This window comes from Oryctolagus cuniculus, chromosome 2 (genome assembly GCF_051225735.1).
Source record: "Oryctolagus cuniculus isolate XC-2025 breed Fujian yellow rabbit chromosome 2, ASM5122573v1, whole genome shotgun sequence".
NCBI classification, from domain to species: domain Eukaryota; kingdom Metazoa; phylum Chordata; class Mammalia; order Lagomorpha; family Leporidae; genus Oryctolagus; species Oryctolagus cuniculus.
Genome location: NC_142868.1, coordinates 175854999 through 175873650, shown reverse-complemented (window position 1 = coordinate 175873650; position 18652 = coordinate 175854999). Strand labels below are relative to the sequence as shown.

Below are 18652 nucleotides of genomic sequence, written 5' to 3'. Positions count from 1 at the left end.
TCCTCCACTGCCCTCCCGGGCCACAGCAGAAAGCTGGAGTGGAAGAGGAGCAACCAGGACTAGTACCTGTTGCCCCAACCGGGATTAGAACCCGGAGTGCTGGACCACAGGTGGAGGATTGGTGAGCCACGGCACCAGCCCCGAGACTTAAACTCTTAAGAGAATTTAACATGTGGAAAATACTTAAAGATGACACAGAACTTAGAAGTCAAAAAATATCACTGAGTCCAGTTGTATTAAAATTTGAAAATCTGTATAGCTGATATCAGGAAGTCTAGCATGGTCCAATAGAGCCTGGGACAGGAATACATGATGAGAATGTCTTCTCAGGGGCCAGCGCTGTGGTGTAGCAAGTAAAGAAGCCACCACCTACAGTGCTAACATCCCATATGGGTGCCAGTTCAAGTCCCGGATGCTCCACATCTGATCCAGCTCTCTGCTGTGGCCTGGGAAAGCAGTAGAAGATGGCCCAAGTTCTTGGGCCCCTGCACCCACATGGGAGACCTGGAAGAAGCTCCTGGCTCCTGGCTTCAGATCGGCCCAGCTTCAGCCGTTGCAGCCATTTGGGGAGTGAACCAGCAGGTGGAAGACCTCTGTCTCTGCCTCTGCCTCTCTGAAACTCTGCCTTTCAAATAAATCTTAAAATAAATATGAATGTCTTCTCATTAATCAGATAACTAAATCTATGTAAGTTGGTCTGAAATAGACAGTTGTTACCTGAGTGTCACACTGTAGTAAGTTGTTTGGGACTGAATCCCTGGTATACTTGAAAAGTCAGTATGATTTTACCCCTTCCAGAATGTTGTCAAGGTTATAGTACATGAATTTTTAACAAAAATTCAATAAATCTAATTAAAATTAAAATTCATTGTATATGCACACAATAAAATATATTACCATTAATATTGTGTGTTTTAGCATTATCTATTATGGAAATCATTTAGAATTGATAACATTGTTTGAATAGAGAAAACAGGAGTTTAGGTTCTAATTATCTGACTTAATAATGTATTATAACCTACTTCAATTTCTTCCCATGTTAAAACTGTCATCTTCCAAATACACCAAATATTAGAATATTATAATTATTTATTTAGTATGTACAAACACTGGTAACTTCCAGCAACTTAGGAATTCTGAAAACTTAATTTCTCTGTGTTCTTGTCTAGCTCTAGTTATAATACTAAATTCATTTTTCTTTTCATTTAGCTTAATAACATGTTTAATAAGTTACTGGGTAATGATGAGGAAACCTAGCCCTGTCTATTCATTTGGGTAAGTTCAAATTACTTCATTTTCTGCTGACATATTGCTATTAAAATAATAGTTACAGTGAGCAGGAAAGAGCTTGTGAGAGTATTTGTGGAAAACAAATGCTGCCTGCTAAGTTAAGTAGTGATCAAAAAGTAATGGTGGGGTTGCATGTTTGGCATACTGATTAAGATGCTGTTTGATATGCTGCATCCTATATCATAGTGCCTTTGTTTGAGTCAGCTCTGCTCCCAATGCCAGATTTCTTAATACAGACACTGAGAAACAGCGTGTGTTGGCTTCAGTAACTAAGTCCCTGCCTTCCACGTGGGAGATCTGAGTTGAGTTCTTATCTCCTTACTTCTACCTGGCCATGTTCTGGCTGTGCAGGCATTTGGGGAGTGAACATGTGCATGGGAGATCTCTCTTTCTGCCTTCCAAATAAATAAAATTAAAAATAAAAATAGTGAAAGTAAATAGAAAAGCGTTTTCCAAGAAATCTGTTAGTAATGTAATTCATATATTTTTTTAGAACATTTTTTTTTTTTTGACAGGCAGAGTTAGACAGTGAGAGAGACAGAGATAGAGAGAAAGATCTTCCTTTTTCCGTTGGTTCACCCCACAAGTGGCTGCTACAACTGGCGCGCTGCGCTGATCCAAAGCCAGGAGCCAGGTGCTTCTTCCTGGTCTCCCATGTGGGTGCAGGGCCCAAGCACTTGGGCCATCCTCCCCTGCCTTCCTGGGCCACAGCAGAGAGCTGGCCTGGAAGAAGAGCAGCAGGGACAGAATCCAGCGCCCCAACCGGGACTAGAACCCAGGGTGCTGGCGCTGTAGGTGGAGGATTAGCCTATTGAGCCGCGGCGCCGGCCTGATTTTTTTTATTTATTTGAGAGTTAGAGAGAGAGGTGAAGGCAGAGTCTCTATCCATTGGCTCACTCTGTAGATGGCCTCAACAGCTAGGGCTGGGCCAGGCCAAAGCCAGACACTTTATCTAAGTCTCCCGTGTGTGTGGCAGGGGCCCAAACACCTAGACATCTTCTTCTGCCTTTCCCAAGCCATTAGCAGGGAGCTGGATCAGAAGTGGAGTAGCAGGACACGAACTGTTGCCCATATGGGATGCAGGTGTCTCAGGCAGCAGCTTTACCCACCACACCACAGTGCTGGCCCCTATGTAAATCATATTTGAATCAAATTTTCACATTAGATTCTTTGATATTTTATAAACATAAAATTATATAACAAAGTATATTTTATAATTTTACAGTAAATATAAAATTATACAATTGAAATGTTTACTTTAAGTTCTTTACTATTTTCTGAATATCTTGTTTTAGAGAAAATACAAAAGATTTTCATGTAAGTGTACTATTTATAGATTAAAGTAGATGGGATTTTTGTTTAAAAACATTAATTTGGGTGGGAGGGACGTTATAGGGGGGAAGCCATTGTAATCCATAAGTTGTACTTTGGAAATTTATATTCATTAAATAAAAGTTTAAAAAAAAACATTAATTTATTAGAGTGTGCAGAGAGTGCTCCATCCACTGGTTCACTCCCCAGCTGTCCATAGGGCTGACACCCAAGCCCTATTTACAGGGTCTGTATTAGGAAGCTGCAGTTAGGGGTTGCAGTGCATTAACTGCGAGGCCTAATGCTTGCTCCAATGTGATATATTTTGATGCAATGGACCATCAAAAAGTTTGTGGAAAATGTGTATTATAAAAAAAACTTTGCAGAGATTTCAAATTTTTTTGCACCAAAATAAGGTGTTTTTTCAATTTTTCATGAATTTTTTAAAAATTTTATTATTTTCAAAGATCTATTTATTTGAAAAGCAGAGTTACAGAGAGAAAGAGAGAGAGAGGGAGAGGTCTTCCACCCACTGTTTTACTGCCCAAATGGCCACAGTAGCCAGAGCTGGGCTGATACTAAGCCAAGAGCCTGGAGCTTCTTCTGGATCTCCCACATGGGTGCAGGGGTCCAAGGATTTGGGTCATCTTGCACATAATGCACCTGGGACACAGTGGATGGTGGTCCAAGTATTTGGGTTCCTGCCACTCTCCTGGGGAACCCAGATGGAGTTCATGACTATTGGCTTTGGGCTGGCCCAGCTCTGATTGTTGCAACTATGTGGGGAGAGAACCAGCGGATGAAAGATCTCTTCCTCTCTCTTTTTCCCTCTCTTCTCCTTCTCTCCCTGTCACTCTGCCTTTCCAATTAATACTTTAAAAAAGTAACATTTTAGAGCTTGTGCTGTGGCTCAGTGGGTTAAAGCCACAGCCTACAACACTGGAATCCAATATGGATAGTGGTTCAAGTCCCAGCTGCTCCACTTCTGATCCCACTCTCTGCTGTGGCCTGGGGAAGCAGTAGACGATGGCCCAACTCCTTGGGCCCCTGCACCCATGTGGGAGACCCAGAAGAAGCTCCTGGCTTCTGGCTTCAGATCGGCACAGCTCTGGCCATTGCAGCCAGTTGGGGAGTGAACTCTCTCTGCCTCTCCTTCTCTTTCTGTGTAACTCTGACTTTAAAAAAAAAAAAAAAAAAAAAAAAAAGCATAGTAGCCAGGAGGTAGATTGGCACTTCAAATGGAATGTGGGAGTCTCAGGCAGAGGCTTAACCTGCTGTACCACAACACCTACTCCTAGGTACTGTCTTTTGTTTAAGGATTTATTTATTTATATGAAAGGCAAGGTTACAAAGAGATGGAGAGTCGGAGAAATCTTTCATCACATGGGATGACATTAAGGTGGTGGCTTAACCCACTCTACCACAAAGCCATCTCTCGCTCTCTCTCTCTCTCTTTTTTTTTTTTTTTTTTGGTTTAGATTTATTTATTTATTTATTTGAGAGGCAGAGTGACAGAGGGAGAAATAGATAGAGATCTTCCATTTGCTGGTTCACTCCCGTGCTATCTGGGTCTTCCACATGGGTGGCAAGGGCCCAATTCCTTCTACAGTGCGTTAGCAGGAAGCTGGATCAGAAGTGAAGTAACTAGGACTCAAACTGGTATTCTTACCTGGAATATGGCATTCTTATCTTAATTGGATTTTTATTGCCTTATCATTCTAGAAACTCTCCAGTCTTTTCTAACAAACGTGTCTGACTTGGGTATCCTGCATATGTGTTTAATGAATGAGTGAATAAGTGAATATGTGTGTTCTAAAGAGACCGTTTTGTGAACTGAAAGAATTACAGTGATCTGATGAATTTTCTGATTTAAGGTTTGAGAGATTAGAAGTCCTGGCTGTATTTGCCTCCACCGTCTTGGCACAGTTGGGAGCCCTTTTTATACTAAAAGAAAGGTATGTTTGTGTATGACATTATTCTAAATTCTACCTATCACACCTTTGGGAACATGAAAGAAGCCAATGAAGGGCATCTGTTTTGAAGAGTTTACAGATTACAATGAGCAGTGCTGGAGTTTTTTATATTTTAGACTTTTCTACCTTTTCCATATATTTTACCTCTTTTGACGGTCTAAATTCAGTCATAAGCAGGTCTGTCAGACATGATTATGCTTACTATAAATGCCTTGAAGCAGGTTTGGTAACAGAGGGTTGGTGGTACATATTAATGCTGATTTGTGAGCCTCCTTGCCTTGTCACTGCTTATAATCAGTAGTTGATTATAATATTCAACTACTGTTTTGAACTGAAAGGTAGAGTAATTATATAATTACAAAACTTTCCAATTTTACAACTTATGTTTAATACATTTTTCTTTCTTGTAGTGCAGAACGCTTTTTGGAGCAGCCTGAGATACACACGTAAGATTTTATTTTTGACATAACATATAATTACTAGTTTGATTTCCAATTATTAATTGATATCTTAAGTAAGTTATGTTGTCCAGTGTTCAGAGTGAGGCAGTACACATTTTCACTGATATTTCACAAATCTCCAAATCCCATGATTCCTTCTTTTCACACCCCCAAGTCCCAGATGGTTTTTACTAAACAGGAAGGCCTTTCTGTTTTGGCTGCATGTCCCTCACTGTTTCCAGATGCAGCTTCTTCTATACTATAATATAAAATTTGACCTCCCAAAATAGAAGAGAATTATATGTACCAGTCACGTTGTTGCCTATTATATGGGCCTTGCCTTTTCTGATGAGTTTAATTCAGATATTTCTGATATGTCTTGTATATTATCAACCAAAGACTATTATCATTAATGCAAATTTGTAGCAGCAATTATCCATAAGAAGATATTAATGCTAAGAGTTCTTTTTTGTTCTGGTTAAGAAAGAGTGACAGTAGACAAGACAAGGGTTATAAGGCTAGAAACCAAGTTTAGATTCCAGCTCTGAAACTCCTAAACCCTGGGAGCAAACTATATTTTCCCATCTCTTTGTCTCTCTGCATAGCAAAATTACACGTTGATATTTCCAAGGAATAAATAAAGGTGAATGTTATTGTTGTTCTTTCTAGGGGAAGATTATTAGTTGGTACTTTTGTGGCTCTTTCTTTCAACCTTTTCACGATGCTTTCTATTCGGAATAAACCTTTTGCTTATGTTTCTGAAGGTATGTTTCTTATTTACTATTAATTTTAAAAATCCAGTTAATCTCTTATAAAAAGTCTTTGTTTCATTAGCTTATAGTCATTGAGAAAGTATGTTCTGAAGAGAAGAGAGAATGAACCCAAAGGATTCTAAAGTCTTTAAGCAGATAATTATAAAACCAAAAAATTTTTGGAAGATTATTTATTTGAAAGGCAGAATTACACACATAGAAGAAAGACAGAGAGATCTTCTATCTGCTGGTTCACTTCCCAAATGACTGCAGTGCTGGGAGCTGAGCTGATCTGAAGCCAGGAGCCAGGAATGCTGGTGCCACAAGTGGCGGCTTTACGCGCTACGCCACAGCACTAGCCCCACAACAAAATCTTATTAGTTCAATCTTTAAATAACTTACTATTTAAAGATATGCAGCACTGACCTATCTATTGTTATATATGATGAGAAATATTTGCCAAATAAAATGAATGAGTTTAGATGTTTAATATACCTTAGAAAAGTCTGTTATAAACACTTTATTTTTATTTTTAAGATTTTATTTATTTATTTGAAAGGTGCAGATAGAGAGAGGGAGAGAGAGAGAGAGAGATCTTCCATCCTCTGGTTGACTCCCCAAATGCCTGCAACAACTTGGGCTGGGTCAGGCCAAAGCCAGGAGCATGCAGCTCCTTCTGGATCTCCCACGTGGAGTAGCAGGGACCCAAGCTGTTGGGCCATCTTCTACTTCTTTCCCAGGCACATCAGCAGGGAGGTGGATCAGAAGTGGAGCAGTCAGGATTTGAACCTGGAATGCCAGTGTCACAGGTGATGCCTGAACCTGCTGCACCAAAACACCAACTTCTGTTTTAAACATTTTTATTTTATTTTTAAATATTTATTTATTTATTTGAAAGTTGGAGTTGCACAGAGAGAGAGAGAGAGAAAGAGAGAGAGAGGTCTTCCATCCTCTGGTTCACTCCCCAATTAGCTGCAACAGCCAGAGCTGCGCCAATCCAAAGCCAGGAGCCAGGAGCTTCTTCCGGGTCTCCCACGTGGGTGCAAAGGCCTAAGGACGTGGGCCTTCTTCTACTGCTTTCCCAAGCCATAGCAGAGAGCTGGACTGGAAGTGGAGCAGCCGGGTCTCGAACTGGTGCCCATATGGGATGCTGGAGCTTCAGGCCAGGGCATTCACCTGCTGCACCACAGCACCAGCCCCTGTTGTGAACGTTTTAGAAGCATCATTATTCTTAGAATAGTTGATAAGCTAATGGAAAATAATTATATTCTGTTTACTAACTAAACCCCAAGGAACTTCTGTTTAGCAGTGGTGGATGGGCATATATTTGTGTTAGCAAAATTGTTTGCTTTTGAAATACTCTCTTATTTAGAAGGCTTCACAAATTCTATCTGATTCACTTTAGTGTTCCATATTTATTGACATTTCAATAATTTCAGGGTTTTGGGATTATACTAATTCACAAAGGGTGTTATGGAAAAATGAGGTGAAAACAGAAGTGGGGTGTGTTGACATACTACAGTCTGAAACATAGAGAAGCACAAGTGAAAGAGGGTCTGTGAGACCTACAAAGATGAAAGCATTCTGAAATTCCATAAAGTTTAAAGATTTATTTATTTATTTGAGAGGCAGAGTTACAGAGAGAGAGAGAGCGTCAATCCTCTGATTAACTCCACAGGTGGCCGCAATGGCTGGAGCTGGGCCAATCCAAGGCCAAGAACCAGGGGCTTCTTCCAGGTCTCCCATGTGTGTGCAGGGGTCCAAGTTCTTGAACCATCTTCCACTGCTTTCCCAGGCCATCAGCAGAGAGCAGGATCAGAATTGGAGCAGCTGGAACTTGAACCAGCACCCATAGGGGATGCTGGCACCATAGGCAGAGACTTAACCTCACTGGCATCCAAGCAGTTTCATATATGCTATGAACATGAGTTTCAGTTGTATGAGTTAGAGAGTTTAAGAAGTACTGACTGCATAAATTAGAAAACTGAATAATGACACTTGTGATTACCATAACATTTTGAAAAAGCTTCTAATTTTTAAAAAATAGTCTAACACTTGGGGCCGGCGCTGTGGTACAGTAGGTTAATCCTCCACCTGTGGCACCGGCGTCCCATATGAGTGCTGGTTCTAGTCCCAGCTGCTTCTCTTCCAATCCAGCTCTCTACTATGGCCTGGGAAAGCGGTGGAAGATGGCACAAGTCCTTGGGCCCCTGCACCCACATGGGAGACCTGGAAGAAGCTCCTGGCTCCTGGCTTTGGGTCAGCATAGTGGCCGATGTGACCATCTAGGAAGTGAACCAACAGAAGGAAGACCTTTCTCTTTCCCTCTGTCTTTGCCTCTCACTGTGTGTAATTCTACCTCTCAAATAAATAAATAAAATCTTTAAAAAAATAGTATAACACTCATTCTAGAGATTTTTAGAAAGGTACAAAGACTTAGAAATCCTATCTTTCTATAAAGATCAGAAAGGTATAAGAAAACTGAGGGCCGGTGCCGCGGCTCACTAGGCTAATCCTCTGCCTAGCGGCGCCGGCACACCGGGTTCTAGTCCCGGTCGGGGCGCCGGATTCTGTCCCGGTTCCCCCTCTTCCAGGCCAGCTCTCTGCTGTGGCCAGGGAGTGCAGTGGAGGATGGCCCAAGTGCTTGGGCCCTGCACCCCATGGGAGACCAGGAAAAGCACCTGGCTACTGGCTCCTGCCATCGGATCAGCGCAGTGCGCCGGCCACAGCGCGCTAGCTGCGGCGGCCATTGGAGGGTGAACCAACGGCAAAGGAAGACCTTTCTCTCTGTCTCTCTCACTGTCCACTCTGCCTGTCAAAAAAAAGAAAAAAAAAAAGAAAAAGAAAACTGATATCTTAGACTCAGAGATAACATCTATTGACACTTTTTTTACAGATTTATTTATTTGAAAAGCAGAAGGGCTGGCGCTGTGGTGCAGTGGGTTAAAGCCCTGGCCTGAAGTGCCGGCATCCCATATGGGTGCCAGTTCTAGTCCTGGCTGTTCCTCTTCCGATCCAGCTCTCTTCTATGGTCCAGGATATCAGTAGAAGATGGCCCAAGTCCTTGGGCTCCTGCACCCACGTGGGAGACCTGGAAGAAGCTCCTGGCTTCGGATTGGCATAGCTCCAGCCATTGAAGCCATCTGGGGAGTGAACCAGCAGATGGCAGACTTTCTCTGTCTCTACTTCTCTCTGTCACTGTCTTTCAAATAAGTAAAATAAATCTTAAAAAAAAAAAAAAAAAAGAAAGGCAGAGTGACAGAGAGAGAGAGAGAGAGAAAGAGATCTTCCATCTGTAACGGCTGGGGCTGGGTCAGGCCAAATCCAGGAGCCCAGAGCTTCATCAGCGTCTCCCATGTGGGTTGCAGGGGCCCAGGTACTTGTGCCGCCATCCTTTGCTCTTTTCCTGGGTGCATTGAATTGGAAGCAGTACTTCCGGAATGTGAACTGGCACTCTAATATAGGATGCCCATTTCACAGGCAGCAGCTAACCAGCTGCTCCACACCCTCACCCCACATCTGTTAACATTTCTATTTTATTCTATTTACTTTTTTTCTATACACACATATGTATTATCTAATGCATTTCTAACTTTTTATAAATAATGCTGTCTTTACCCTTTTTTTTATCAAATTATGTTTTTCTGACTCAGGGAAAAACTTATTAACTAGATTAAAAATATGTTTTTGAAAGGCTTTGATATATACACATACTGCCAAATTTATTTTCAGAAAGGTTATATATTTTGTATTTTCATTGGCTGGAAATGAAGGTCCCCAGAAACGTCAAGATTTATGTAATTATTTGAAATTTGAGAGGAAAATAATATTGAACATTTTGTGTATGCTAGCACTTGATTAAATGCCTTATATAGAATAACCTATTTAATTCTCCCCATAACTTTATGAAATAATTTTATTATCTCCATTTTACTTTGAGGTATACCGATAGAATAAATCACTTACCCAAGGCCACACATGCAGTTGTAAGGAGAACTGGGATTTAAAACCAGATATTCTGGCATCAGAGTCTTTTCTGAGCTGCTTTACTGTTCTTTTCTATGGGCTTTGCAATCTTTTTTACATCGTAGTACACGTAAAAAAATGAAGGGGCAGGCATTAGCGTAGTCATTAAGATACCACTTAATACACCCACATCCATATCAGAGTGCCTAGATTTTTTTTTTTTTTAAAGATTTTTATTTATTTATTTGACAGGTAGAGTTACAGACAGTGAGAGAGACAGATAGAGAGAAAGGTCTTCCTTCCGTTGATTCACCCCCCAAGTGGCTGCTACGGCCGGCACTGCACCAATCCGAAGCCAGGAGCCAGGTGCTTCCTCCTGCTCTCCCACGTGGGTGCAGGCACCCAAGCACCTGGGGCATCCTGCACTGCCCTCCGGGCCACAGCAGAGAGCTGGACTGGAAGAGGAGCAACTGGAACTAGAACCTGGTGCCCATATGGGTTGCCGGCGCCGCAGGCAGAGGATTAACCAAGTGAGCCATGGCACTGGACCCGAGTGCCTAGATTTGATCTCTGGCTTCAGATCCTGACACCAGCTTCCTGTTAATGCAGATGCTGGGTGACAGTGATGATGGGTAAAGTAGTTGGATTCCTGCCACCCATGTGGTTGGCAGGATGTGGGTTGAATTCTTGTCTCACAGCTTCAGTCCAGTCCAGACCCAGCTATTGTGGGTATTTGGGAGTGAACCTGTAAATGGGAGCTCTGCTTCTGTATATCTGTCTCAAATAAATAAATTTTTAAAATACACCAATATTTCTATAACACCTTGGGATAAATGAAAGAGGATGCTTGAGCTGTGATGCTTCTTGTGCAGGGACAAGATGAAATGAATGCTGGTGGAATGAACAAGTGGTATACCTGTGATTCAGTTCCTGCACACTAGTGAGGCAGCACTGCTGTACAGTGTGTTACTTGAAATTCACAGTAACAGTGACATATAAGCTAACTCCTTAGGTCAACTGTATATTATAGTTAAAACTGCTTTTGACTTAGTATCTGAAGAGCATAAAAGAAGAAAAAGTTATAGATTTGTCGCTTTTTAAGATTGTAGAGTAACTGACAAATTTTTTAAATTAAAGAAGTCAAGTAATTCTGGTAGTGGTTTATTCACTATAGATAATTTAAGTATTTTCTTCTTAAAGCTGCCAGTACAAGCTGGCTTCAAGAGCATGTTGCGGATCTGAGTCGAAGGTAAGATATTATGGAGTTTCGTGATATCATAGTCTTAAAAGAATGCACGAGAAATGCATCTGTCATGGGAATTTAATGCCAATGCTGAGGTTACTACATGAATCATACCATTCAAATTCTTACCCTTTCACTTTTTAATTGGTAATGCAAGAGAGACCTTACAACTTAAAGAGCATTGGTCTTAAGTCCTCTTTACTTTAAGAGATCTGTTACCTGATAATAAAATACAAGTTGTCCTCTACAGAGCTTTTGTTAGTATCACATGTGATCTGCCAGTGATTACTCTTTTTGTTTGTTCCTAGCTTGTGTGGAATTATTCCAGGACTTAGCAGTATCTTCCTTCCCCGAATGAATCCATTTGTGTTGATTGATCTTGCTGGAGCATTTGCTCTTTGTATTACATATATGCTGATTGAAATTAAGTAAGTATTTTTTTTTGCTGTCAGGTGTGTTTCAGTTTGGGGCCACTGACTTTTAAGGTTGTCAGCAGGATAGGTCGGGCTCTAGCTTCTAGTATCTTGCTTTTGACCTGTGTAACTTTGGTTAAGTCCTGTCTTCCAGTGTTGTCTTCTGAAAAATGAGGAGGACTAGGTTATTAATTTACAATAATTTATAAATAAAATGTATTAATAAATTTGTTAATACATTTATTAATTTATAAATCTTATTTATTTGAAAGTCAGAGTTACACAGAGAGAGAGGAGAGGCAGAGAGAGAGAGAGGTCTTTCATCCAATGGTTCACTCCCCAACTGACCGCAACGGCCGAAGTTGCACCGATCCGAAGCCAGGAGCCTCTTCTGGGTCTCCCACACGGGTGCATTGGCCCAAGGTCTTGGGCCATCTTCTACTGCTTTCCCAGGCCACAGCAGAGAGCTGGATTGGAAGAGGAGCAGCCAGGACTAGAACCAGTGCCCATATGGGAGCTGGCGCTTCAGGCCAGGGCATTAACCTTCTGCGCCACAGCGCTGGTCCGACATTCATGCTTTTGTGCAACTAGTCATTATTCATCTCCAGAGCTTTTTCATCATTCCTAACTGAAACTTCATACCCCTTAAATCCCTGTTTCCTCTCTACACAGCCACTGGTTACCACCATTCTACTTTCTGCTTATATGAATTTGACTGCTCTAAGCACTTTATATAATTGTATAATTGTTCATTTGTGTTTGGCCCAATTCACTTAGCATAATGTTTTGAAGGTTTATAGCTGGTCAGAATTCTTCCTTTCTAAGTTTGAGTAACTTTCTATTGTATGCACATACCAGATTTTTTACTGATTCATCCACTGATAGACAATTGGTTTGTTTCTATAATTTGATGATTATAAAGAGTGCAGCTATGAGCATGGGTGTGCAAATGCTGTTTTAGCCCCTGATTTCAATTCTTGGGTGTATATACCCAGAAGTGGAATTGGTAGATCATGTGGCAATTCTGTATTTAATTTTTAAAGACAATAATGTATTTGTTTTTAAATTTTTATTTATTTGAAAGGCAGAGAGACATAGAGACAGATGGAGAGGTATTTCCATCTGCTGGTTCATTTCCTAGATGCCCACAACAGCCAAGGCTGGGCCAGGCTGAAGCTGGGAGTCCAGAACTTCATCCAGGTCTCATACTTGGATGACGGGGACTCAGGTACTTGAGCCATCACCTGCTGCTTCCCAGGGTGCACATTAGCAAGAAGCTAAATCAAAAGCAGAGTAGCTAGGACTTGTACCAGATATAGGATGCTGACATCCCAGGTAACTACTTAACTGTTGCATCAAATGCCCATCCCATATATTTTAATTTTTTGAAGAATTCCAAAGCATTGGGGCTGGTGCCATCGCGTACTAGGTTAATCCTCCGCCTGCAGCGCCGGCATCCCATATGGGCGCCGGTTTGAGTCCTGGTTGCTCCTCTTCCAGTCCAGCTCTCTGCTGTGGCCTGGGAAAGCATTGGAGGATGACCCAAGTGCTTGGGCCCCTGCACCCGCATGGGAGACCAGGAGGAAGCATTTGGCTCCTGGCTTTGGATCAGTGTAGCTCCGGCTGTTGCGGCCACTTGGAGATAGAACCAAAGGAAAGAAGACCTCTCTCTCTCTCTCTGTAACTCTACCTGTCAAGTAAATAAATAAATAAATAAATAAGAATTCCAAAGCATCAATTTTTTTCCAATGTTTTTCATTTTTATCAATTTCGAAGGCAGAGCAAGAGAGGGATATCTTCCAACTGGTGGTTCACTCCCCAAATGCCCGTAACAGCTGGAGCTGGGCCATGCTGAAGCCAGGAGCCAGGAACTCTTTCCAGGTCACTCACAGGTGGCAGGGACTCAAGTACTTGGCCCATCATCTACTGTCTCCCATCAGCATTGACAGGAAGCTGGATCAGAGGGTGCAGGTGGAACTTGATCCCAGGCAGTCTGATGTGGGATACAGGCATCCCAAGCAGCAGTTTAACCACTGCACCACAGTGCCCACCCCTAAAATGTATATTTTTAAATTAATTTATTTATTTGAAAGTCAGAGTTATACAAAGAAGGAAAGGCAGGAAGAAAGAGAGAGAGAGAGAGAGAATCGAGATCCTCCATCTGCTGGCTCACTCCCTAACTGGCCGCCACGTCCAAAGCTGCCAGGAGCTTCTTCTGGGTCTTGGTAGGTGCAGAGGCCTAAGGACTTGGGCCACCTTCTGCTGCTTTCCCAGGCCAGAGCAGAGAGCTGATTCAGAAGTAGAGCAGCGAGGACTTGAACTGGTGCCCATATAGGATGCCGGCACTGGTGGTGGCTTTACCCGCTATACCACAGCGCTAGCCCCTAAAATGCATTCCTTTTTTTTTTTTTTTTTTTTTTTTTTTTTTTTTTTTTTGACAGGCAGAATGGACAATGAGAGAGACAGAGAGAAAGGTCTTCCTTTGTTTCCGTTGGTTCACCCTCCAATGGCTGCTGCAGCCAGCGTGCTGCGGCTGGTGCACCGCGCTGATCCGAAGCCAGGAGCCAGGTGCTTCTCCTGGTCTCCCATGCGGGTGCAGGGCCCAAGCACTTGGGCCATCCTCCACTGCACTCCTGGGCCACATCAGAGAACTGGACTGGAAGAGGAGCAACCAGGACAGAATCTGGTGCCCCAGCTGGGACTAGAACCCGGGGTGTCAGCGCCACAGGCGGAGGATTAGCCTATTGAGCTGCGGCGCCGGCCCTAAAATGCATTCTTAAATACCTACTTCTCCTCCTTCCCCTCTCACCTTTTGCCACACAAGCTCTAAATGTTCCTTAACTTTCATTTGTCCCTTCTTCCCCATTGTTTCTGCTCCTATCCCAGTTAAGGCCTGTTTTATTATTTCCTTGGACTATTTTCTGATCTTTTAATTTTCATTTTCAACAGTTAATAGTCATTTTATATTTTGCTATAAATAGAATCATTAAAAATTGCCAGGGCTGGTGTTGTGGCTTAGTGGATAAAGCAGCTGCCTGCAATGCCAGCATCCTCATTGGGCACTGGTTCTAGTCCTGGCTGCTCCACTTCTGACCCAACTCCCTGCTACTGAGCCTGGAAAAGTAGCTGAAGATGGCACAAGTACTTGAACCTCTGCACCCATGTGGGAGATTTGGATGAAGCTCCTGGATCCTGACTTTGGCCTGGCCCAACCCTAGCCGTTGCAGACTGGGAGATGGAAGGTTCTCATTCAGTCTCTCTTTCTCACTCTCTGTCTTTCCCTCTCTCTGTAACTCAGCTTTTCAAATATATAAATAAATCTTTAAAAATTGCCAATCTGGAAATGAGTGGCACAGAAGTTAAGACAGCCCTTGGGGTGCATCTCATGTCAAAGTGCCTAGGTTTCAATTCCAGCTGTGTTTCCAGTTCTAGCTTCCTTCTAATAAACTCCTTGGGAGGCTGCAGGTAATGGCCTTAAGTGCAAGGGTATAACACTCTGATGGAACAGTTAAGTATACACAGCTGGATAGCCGGAAACATGCAAAGGTTGATGAAAATTTGATGTTTTTAGCATGGAGTTCTGTGCTATCAAGCCCCTACCAACCTCACTGGTTTCCAGCTGTGTACACTTAACTGTGTGTGATGTCATTGCTCCATTACACCCTGCGTTTGGTACATTCACTGTCTGAAAACCTTCCTCCCATCATCTCACTCATACATGAAGGCTCAGCTCAAATGGCACCTCTGCCTTTCTTGTTTAGCCTCTCTGGATTATTTCCCCATCCACAGGAGCCTTGTCACTCACCTTTGTGCGTCTGTGGTGCCCTGTATAGACAGTTTTACTTTTTACCCATAGTACTTCATTATGTTGTTCATTTGTGGCGCTCCTGTTTCTGTGTTGGGGACTATGTCTTACTCGTGTCTATTTTCAGTTTGTGGGAAAAGTTAAAGTACAAGAGCAGCTTGCAACCACTGGCCTTTCAGTCTGTCGTGTTACTAGAACTTCCGCACAGTCTGACGTGCGTGAGGTGCTCCACCTCAGCTGCGGTGCTGCTGTAACAGATCTGCAGATTCTTGTGAAACTCTGGGGAGTGCTGAACAACTTCACTGGGAAGAATGATTATTTACAGGAAAATTGGTGGAATGATGATGAGTACTGTTAGTCTCTGTATCAGAATTTACTAGTTAAGGATTTTTTTTTAATTTATCTGTCTCAAGCAAGTAATATATTTGAAATCTTCGTAGTTGAGAAGTAGATTGAAAAATACACGGTGGGGAAATGCTCACATGTGTCTCACCACACTGTTTAACTTAATTATTAGTTATTGTCCTGTTAACTTTGACAAGAAAGGATTCTAAAAACTGGTTTTTTTTTTCTTTGATATGTGGTCTTGCCTATAGCAGCCGTCTGTGATACAGTCCCATTGCTTGAGATAATTCATGTTGAGTAGATTGGGTTGTGAGATGCCTGGTGAGCCATGCATTTAGGATTGAGAATTGTTTTTTTCCTTTAGTAATTATTTTGCTGTAGATACGGCCTCTGCAATAGCCATTGCCCTGATGACCTTTGGCACTATGTACCCCATGAGTGTGTACAGCGGGAAAGTCCTGCTCCAGGTAAGGCTCTTCTCTCCGTGTGCAAGCTTCTTGTTTGCCACGTTCTCCTGCCAGACTAAGAAATTGTATGTGTTTGAGTTTGAAGCTTGGAGCTCTTGTGCTGTCTCTGCCTCTCAAAAAAAAAAAAAAAAAAAGAAGAAGAAGAAGAAAAGGAGGGAGAAAAAAAAGAAATTTTCAGACCATAATTTCTGAAATTCATATCGTAAGAACCAGATGATATTTCACTGGCCAGTAAAATCAACATAAATTCTTTTGTATTTTGATGGATCACAAAATCATGAACTTAAAATTATTTGTCTCTAGTAATGTTTCAAGTGAAAGCAATGTTACTTTTTTTTAATTTTTTTTTTTTTTTTTTTTTTTTTGCGAGGCAGAGTTAAAGAGGCAGAGACAGAGAGAGAGGTCTTCCATCCACTGGTTCACTCCCCAAATGTCCGCAATGTCCAAGACTGGACCAAGCAGAAGCCAGAAGCCACGAGCTTCTTCAAGGTCTCCCACGTGGGTACAGGAGCCCAAACATTTGGACCATTTTCCACTGCTTTCCCAGGCCTTTTGCAGGGAGCTGGATCAGAAGTGGAGCAGCCAGGACTGGAATCAGTGCCCATATGGGATGCCAGTGCTGCAGGTGGAGGCTTAACTTTCTACACCACAGTGTTGGCCCCACTTAGTTTTGTTTTTGATACTTATTTTCCTTTAGTAAATGTGCTTTGACTACTGAGTAAGCTGGTTATGATTTTCTGTTATTGGGCCAGGGAGACTTAAATTGTTTTCAAAAAAATATTTATTTATTTGAAAGGCAGAGTTATAAGGAGAGGGGGAGAGACAGAAAGAGGAGATCATCCGTCTGCTGGTTCACTCCCCAAAAGGCCACAATGGCTGGGGCTGGACCATGGCAAATCCAAGAGCTAGAACTCTGTCTGGTTCCCTCATGTGAGTGCAGGGTCTAAATACTTGGGCCATCTTCCGTTCCTTTTCCAGGCTCACCAGTGGGGAGCAAGATTGGAAATGGCACAGAAGGGACACGAACCAGCACTCATGTGGGATGCTGACATGCAGGCTGCTACTTAACCTGCTGTGTCACAGCGCCAGCCCCAGCGAGACTTCCATTTCAAACTTAATATGAAAAACAATGAATTGAAAGTGAGACTTTATCCTAGAAGTTAAGATGCCTGCGGTTCACATTGGAGTATCCGGGTTTGAATACTATTTCCAGCTTCCTGCCAACTTAGTCCCTGGAAGGCAACAGAGATGGCTGAAGAGATTGGGTTTCTGCCACATACGTGGGAGACCAGGATTACATTCCTGGCTCCCAGCTTATGCCCCGGTCCAGCCATGGCTGTTGTAAGCATTTAGAGTTAATCAGCATATGGAAGCTTCCTCTCTGTCAAGTTGAAAAAAAAGAAAAGAAAAATCACTGCTTGTTGAAACAATAGGCATATCTGCAGACAAGTCCCTGAATAGGAAGCTAGCTTCCCAAGATGGATGTGTGTATACACTCTGCTGTTCTCCTGTCTTTTTTTTTTTTTTTTTTTTTTTTAAGATTTATTTATTTGAAACAGAGTTACACAGAGAGAGGAGAAGCAGAAAGAGAGAAAGAGAGAGAAAGTCTTCCATCCACTGGTTCACTCCCCAGTTGGCCACAACAGCCGGATCTGCGCCGGAGCTGCTGGCTGAAGCCAGGAGCCGGAAGCTTCTTCTGGGTCTCCCACATGGGTGCAGGGGCCCAAGGACTTAGGCCATCCTCTACTGCTTTCCCAGGCCATAGCAGAGAGCTGGATTGGAAGTGGAGCAGCTGGGACTCAAACCAGCACCCATATGGGATGCCGGCACTGCAGATGGTGGCTTTACCTGCTGTGCCACAGTGCTGGCCCCTGTTCTTTTGTCTTACTACTCTTGTTCCTTTTCTAAAACTTAGGGGTTGTGGCTTCATTTTCAGAGGCAGTAATAACAATAAGATAATAGTTATAAAGTGTTGTGTCCTATATAAAATTTAATTTTTTAAGCCATTGGAAATTTTCTGTTGTTTGGTTAGTTCTATAAGTCAGCTTGTTTAGTTCTGTAAGTCAGCTTGTTCTAAAGTGCAGCCAATTTTTTTTTTTTTTTTTTTTTTTGACAGGCAGAGTGGACAGTGAGAGAGAGAGACAGAAAGAAAGGTCTTCCTTTGCCATCGGTTCACCCTCCAATGGCCACCGCGGCTGGCGCACCGCGCTGATCCGAAGGCAGGAGCCAGGTGCTTATCCTGGTGTCCCATAGGGTGCAGGGCCCAAGGACTTGGGCCATCCTCCACTGCACTCCCGGACCACAGCAGAGAGCTGGACTGGAAGAGGGGCAACCGGGACTAGAACCTGGTGTGTTGGCGCCACAGGTGGAGGATTAGCTTATTGAGCCGCGGCGCCGGCCTCAGCCAATTCTTAATGTTGCCTCAGTGAAATCACTCTTCCCATGGGGCTGGCATTGTGGCCTAGTGAGTAAAGCTACCACCTGCTATGCTGGCATTCCATGGACACTGGTTTGAGTCTCTGCTGCTCCATTTCTGATCCAGCTCCCTGCACCTGGAAAAACAGTGGAAGATGGTGCAAGTATTTGGGATCCTGCCATCCACATGGAAGACCCAGATGGAATTATAGGCTCTGGCTTTGGCATGGCC

The 18652-nt window shown here is 42.8% G+C and overlaps 2 protein-coding genes across 19 annotated transcripts in view; one reads left to right on the top strand and one right to left on the bottom strand.

Moving 5' to 3' along the window:
- Positions 1–18652, bottom strand: part of MEMO1 (mediator of cell motility 1) — a 652780-nt gene that overhangs the window by 253788 nt on the left and 380340 nt on the right. The gene's annotated exons all lie outside the window — the stretch shown is intronic.
- SLC30A6 (solute carrier family 30 member 6) overlaps positions 1–18652 on the top strand; it is a 48969-nt gene that overhangs the window by 15449 nt on the left and 14868 nt on the right. For 6 of the 18 annotated variants that reach the window (XM_051843027.3, XM_089326570.1, XM_051843028.3 and 3 more), the window contains 7 exons: positions 1210–1275; positions 4476–4556; positions 4985–5020; positions 5684–5778; positions 10933–10981; positions 11284–11403; positions 15903–16005. In XM_051843027.3, the coding sequence (XP_051698987.1) occupies positions 1210–1275; positions 4476–4556; positions 4985–5020; positions 5684–5778; positions 10933–10981; positions 11284–11403; positions 15903–16005 (550 nt within the window). Of the gene's footprint in view, positions 1–1209; positions 1276–4475; positions 4557–4984; positions 5021–5683; positions 5779–10932; positions 10982–11283; positions 11404–15902; positions 16006–16983; positions 17133–18652 lie in introns of those variants that run through there. The other 12 variants (XR_016229490.1, XR_016229489.1, XM_089326574.1 and 9 more) reach the window with 5 other exon arrangements.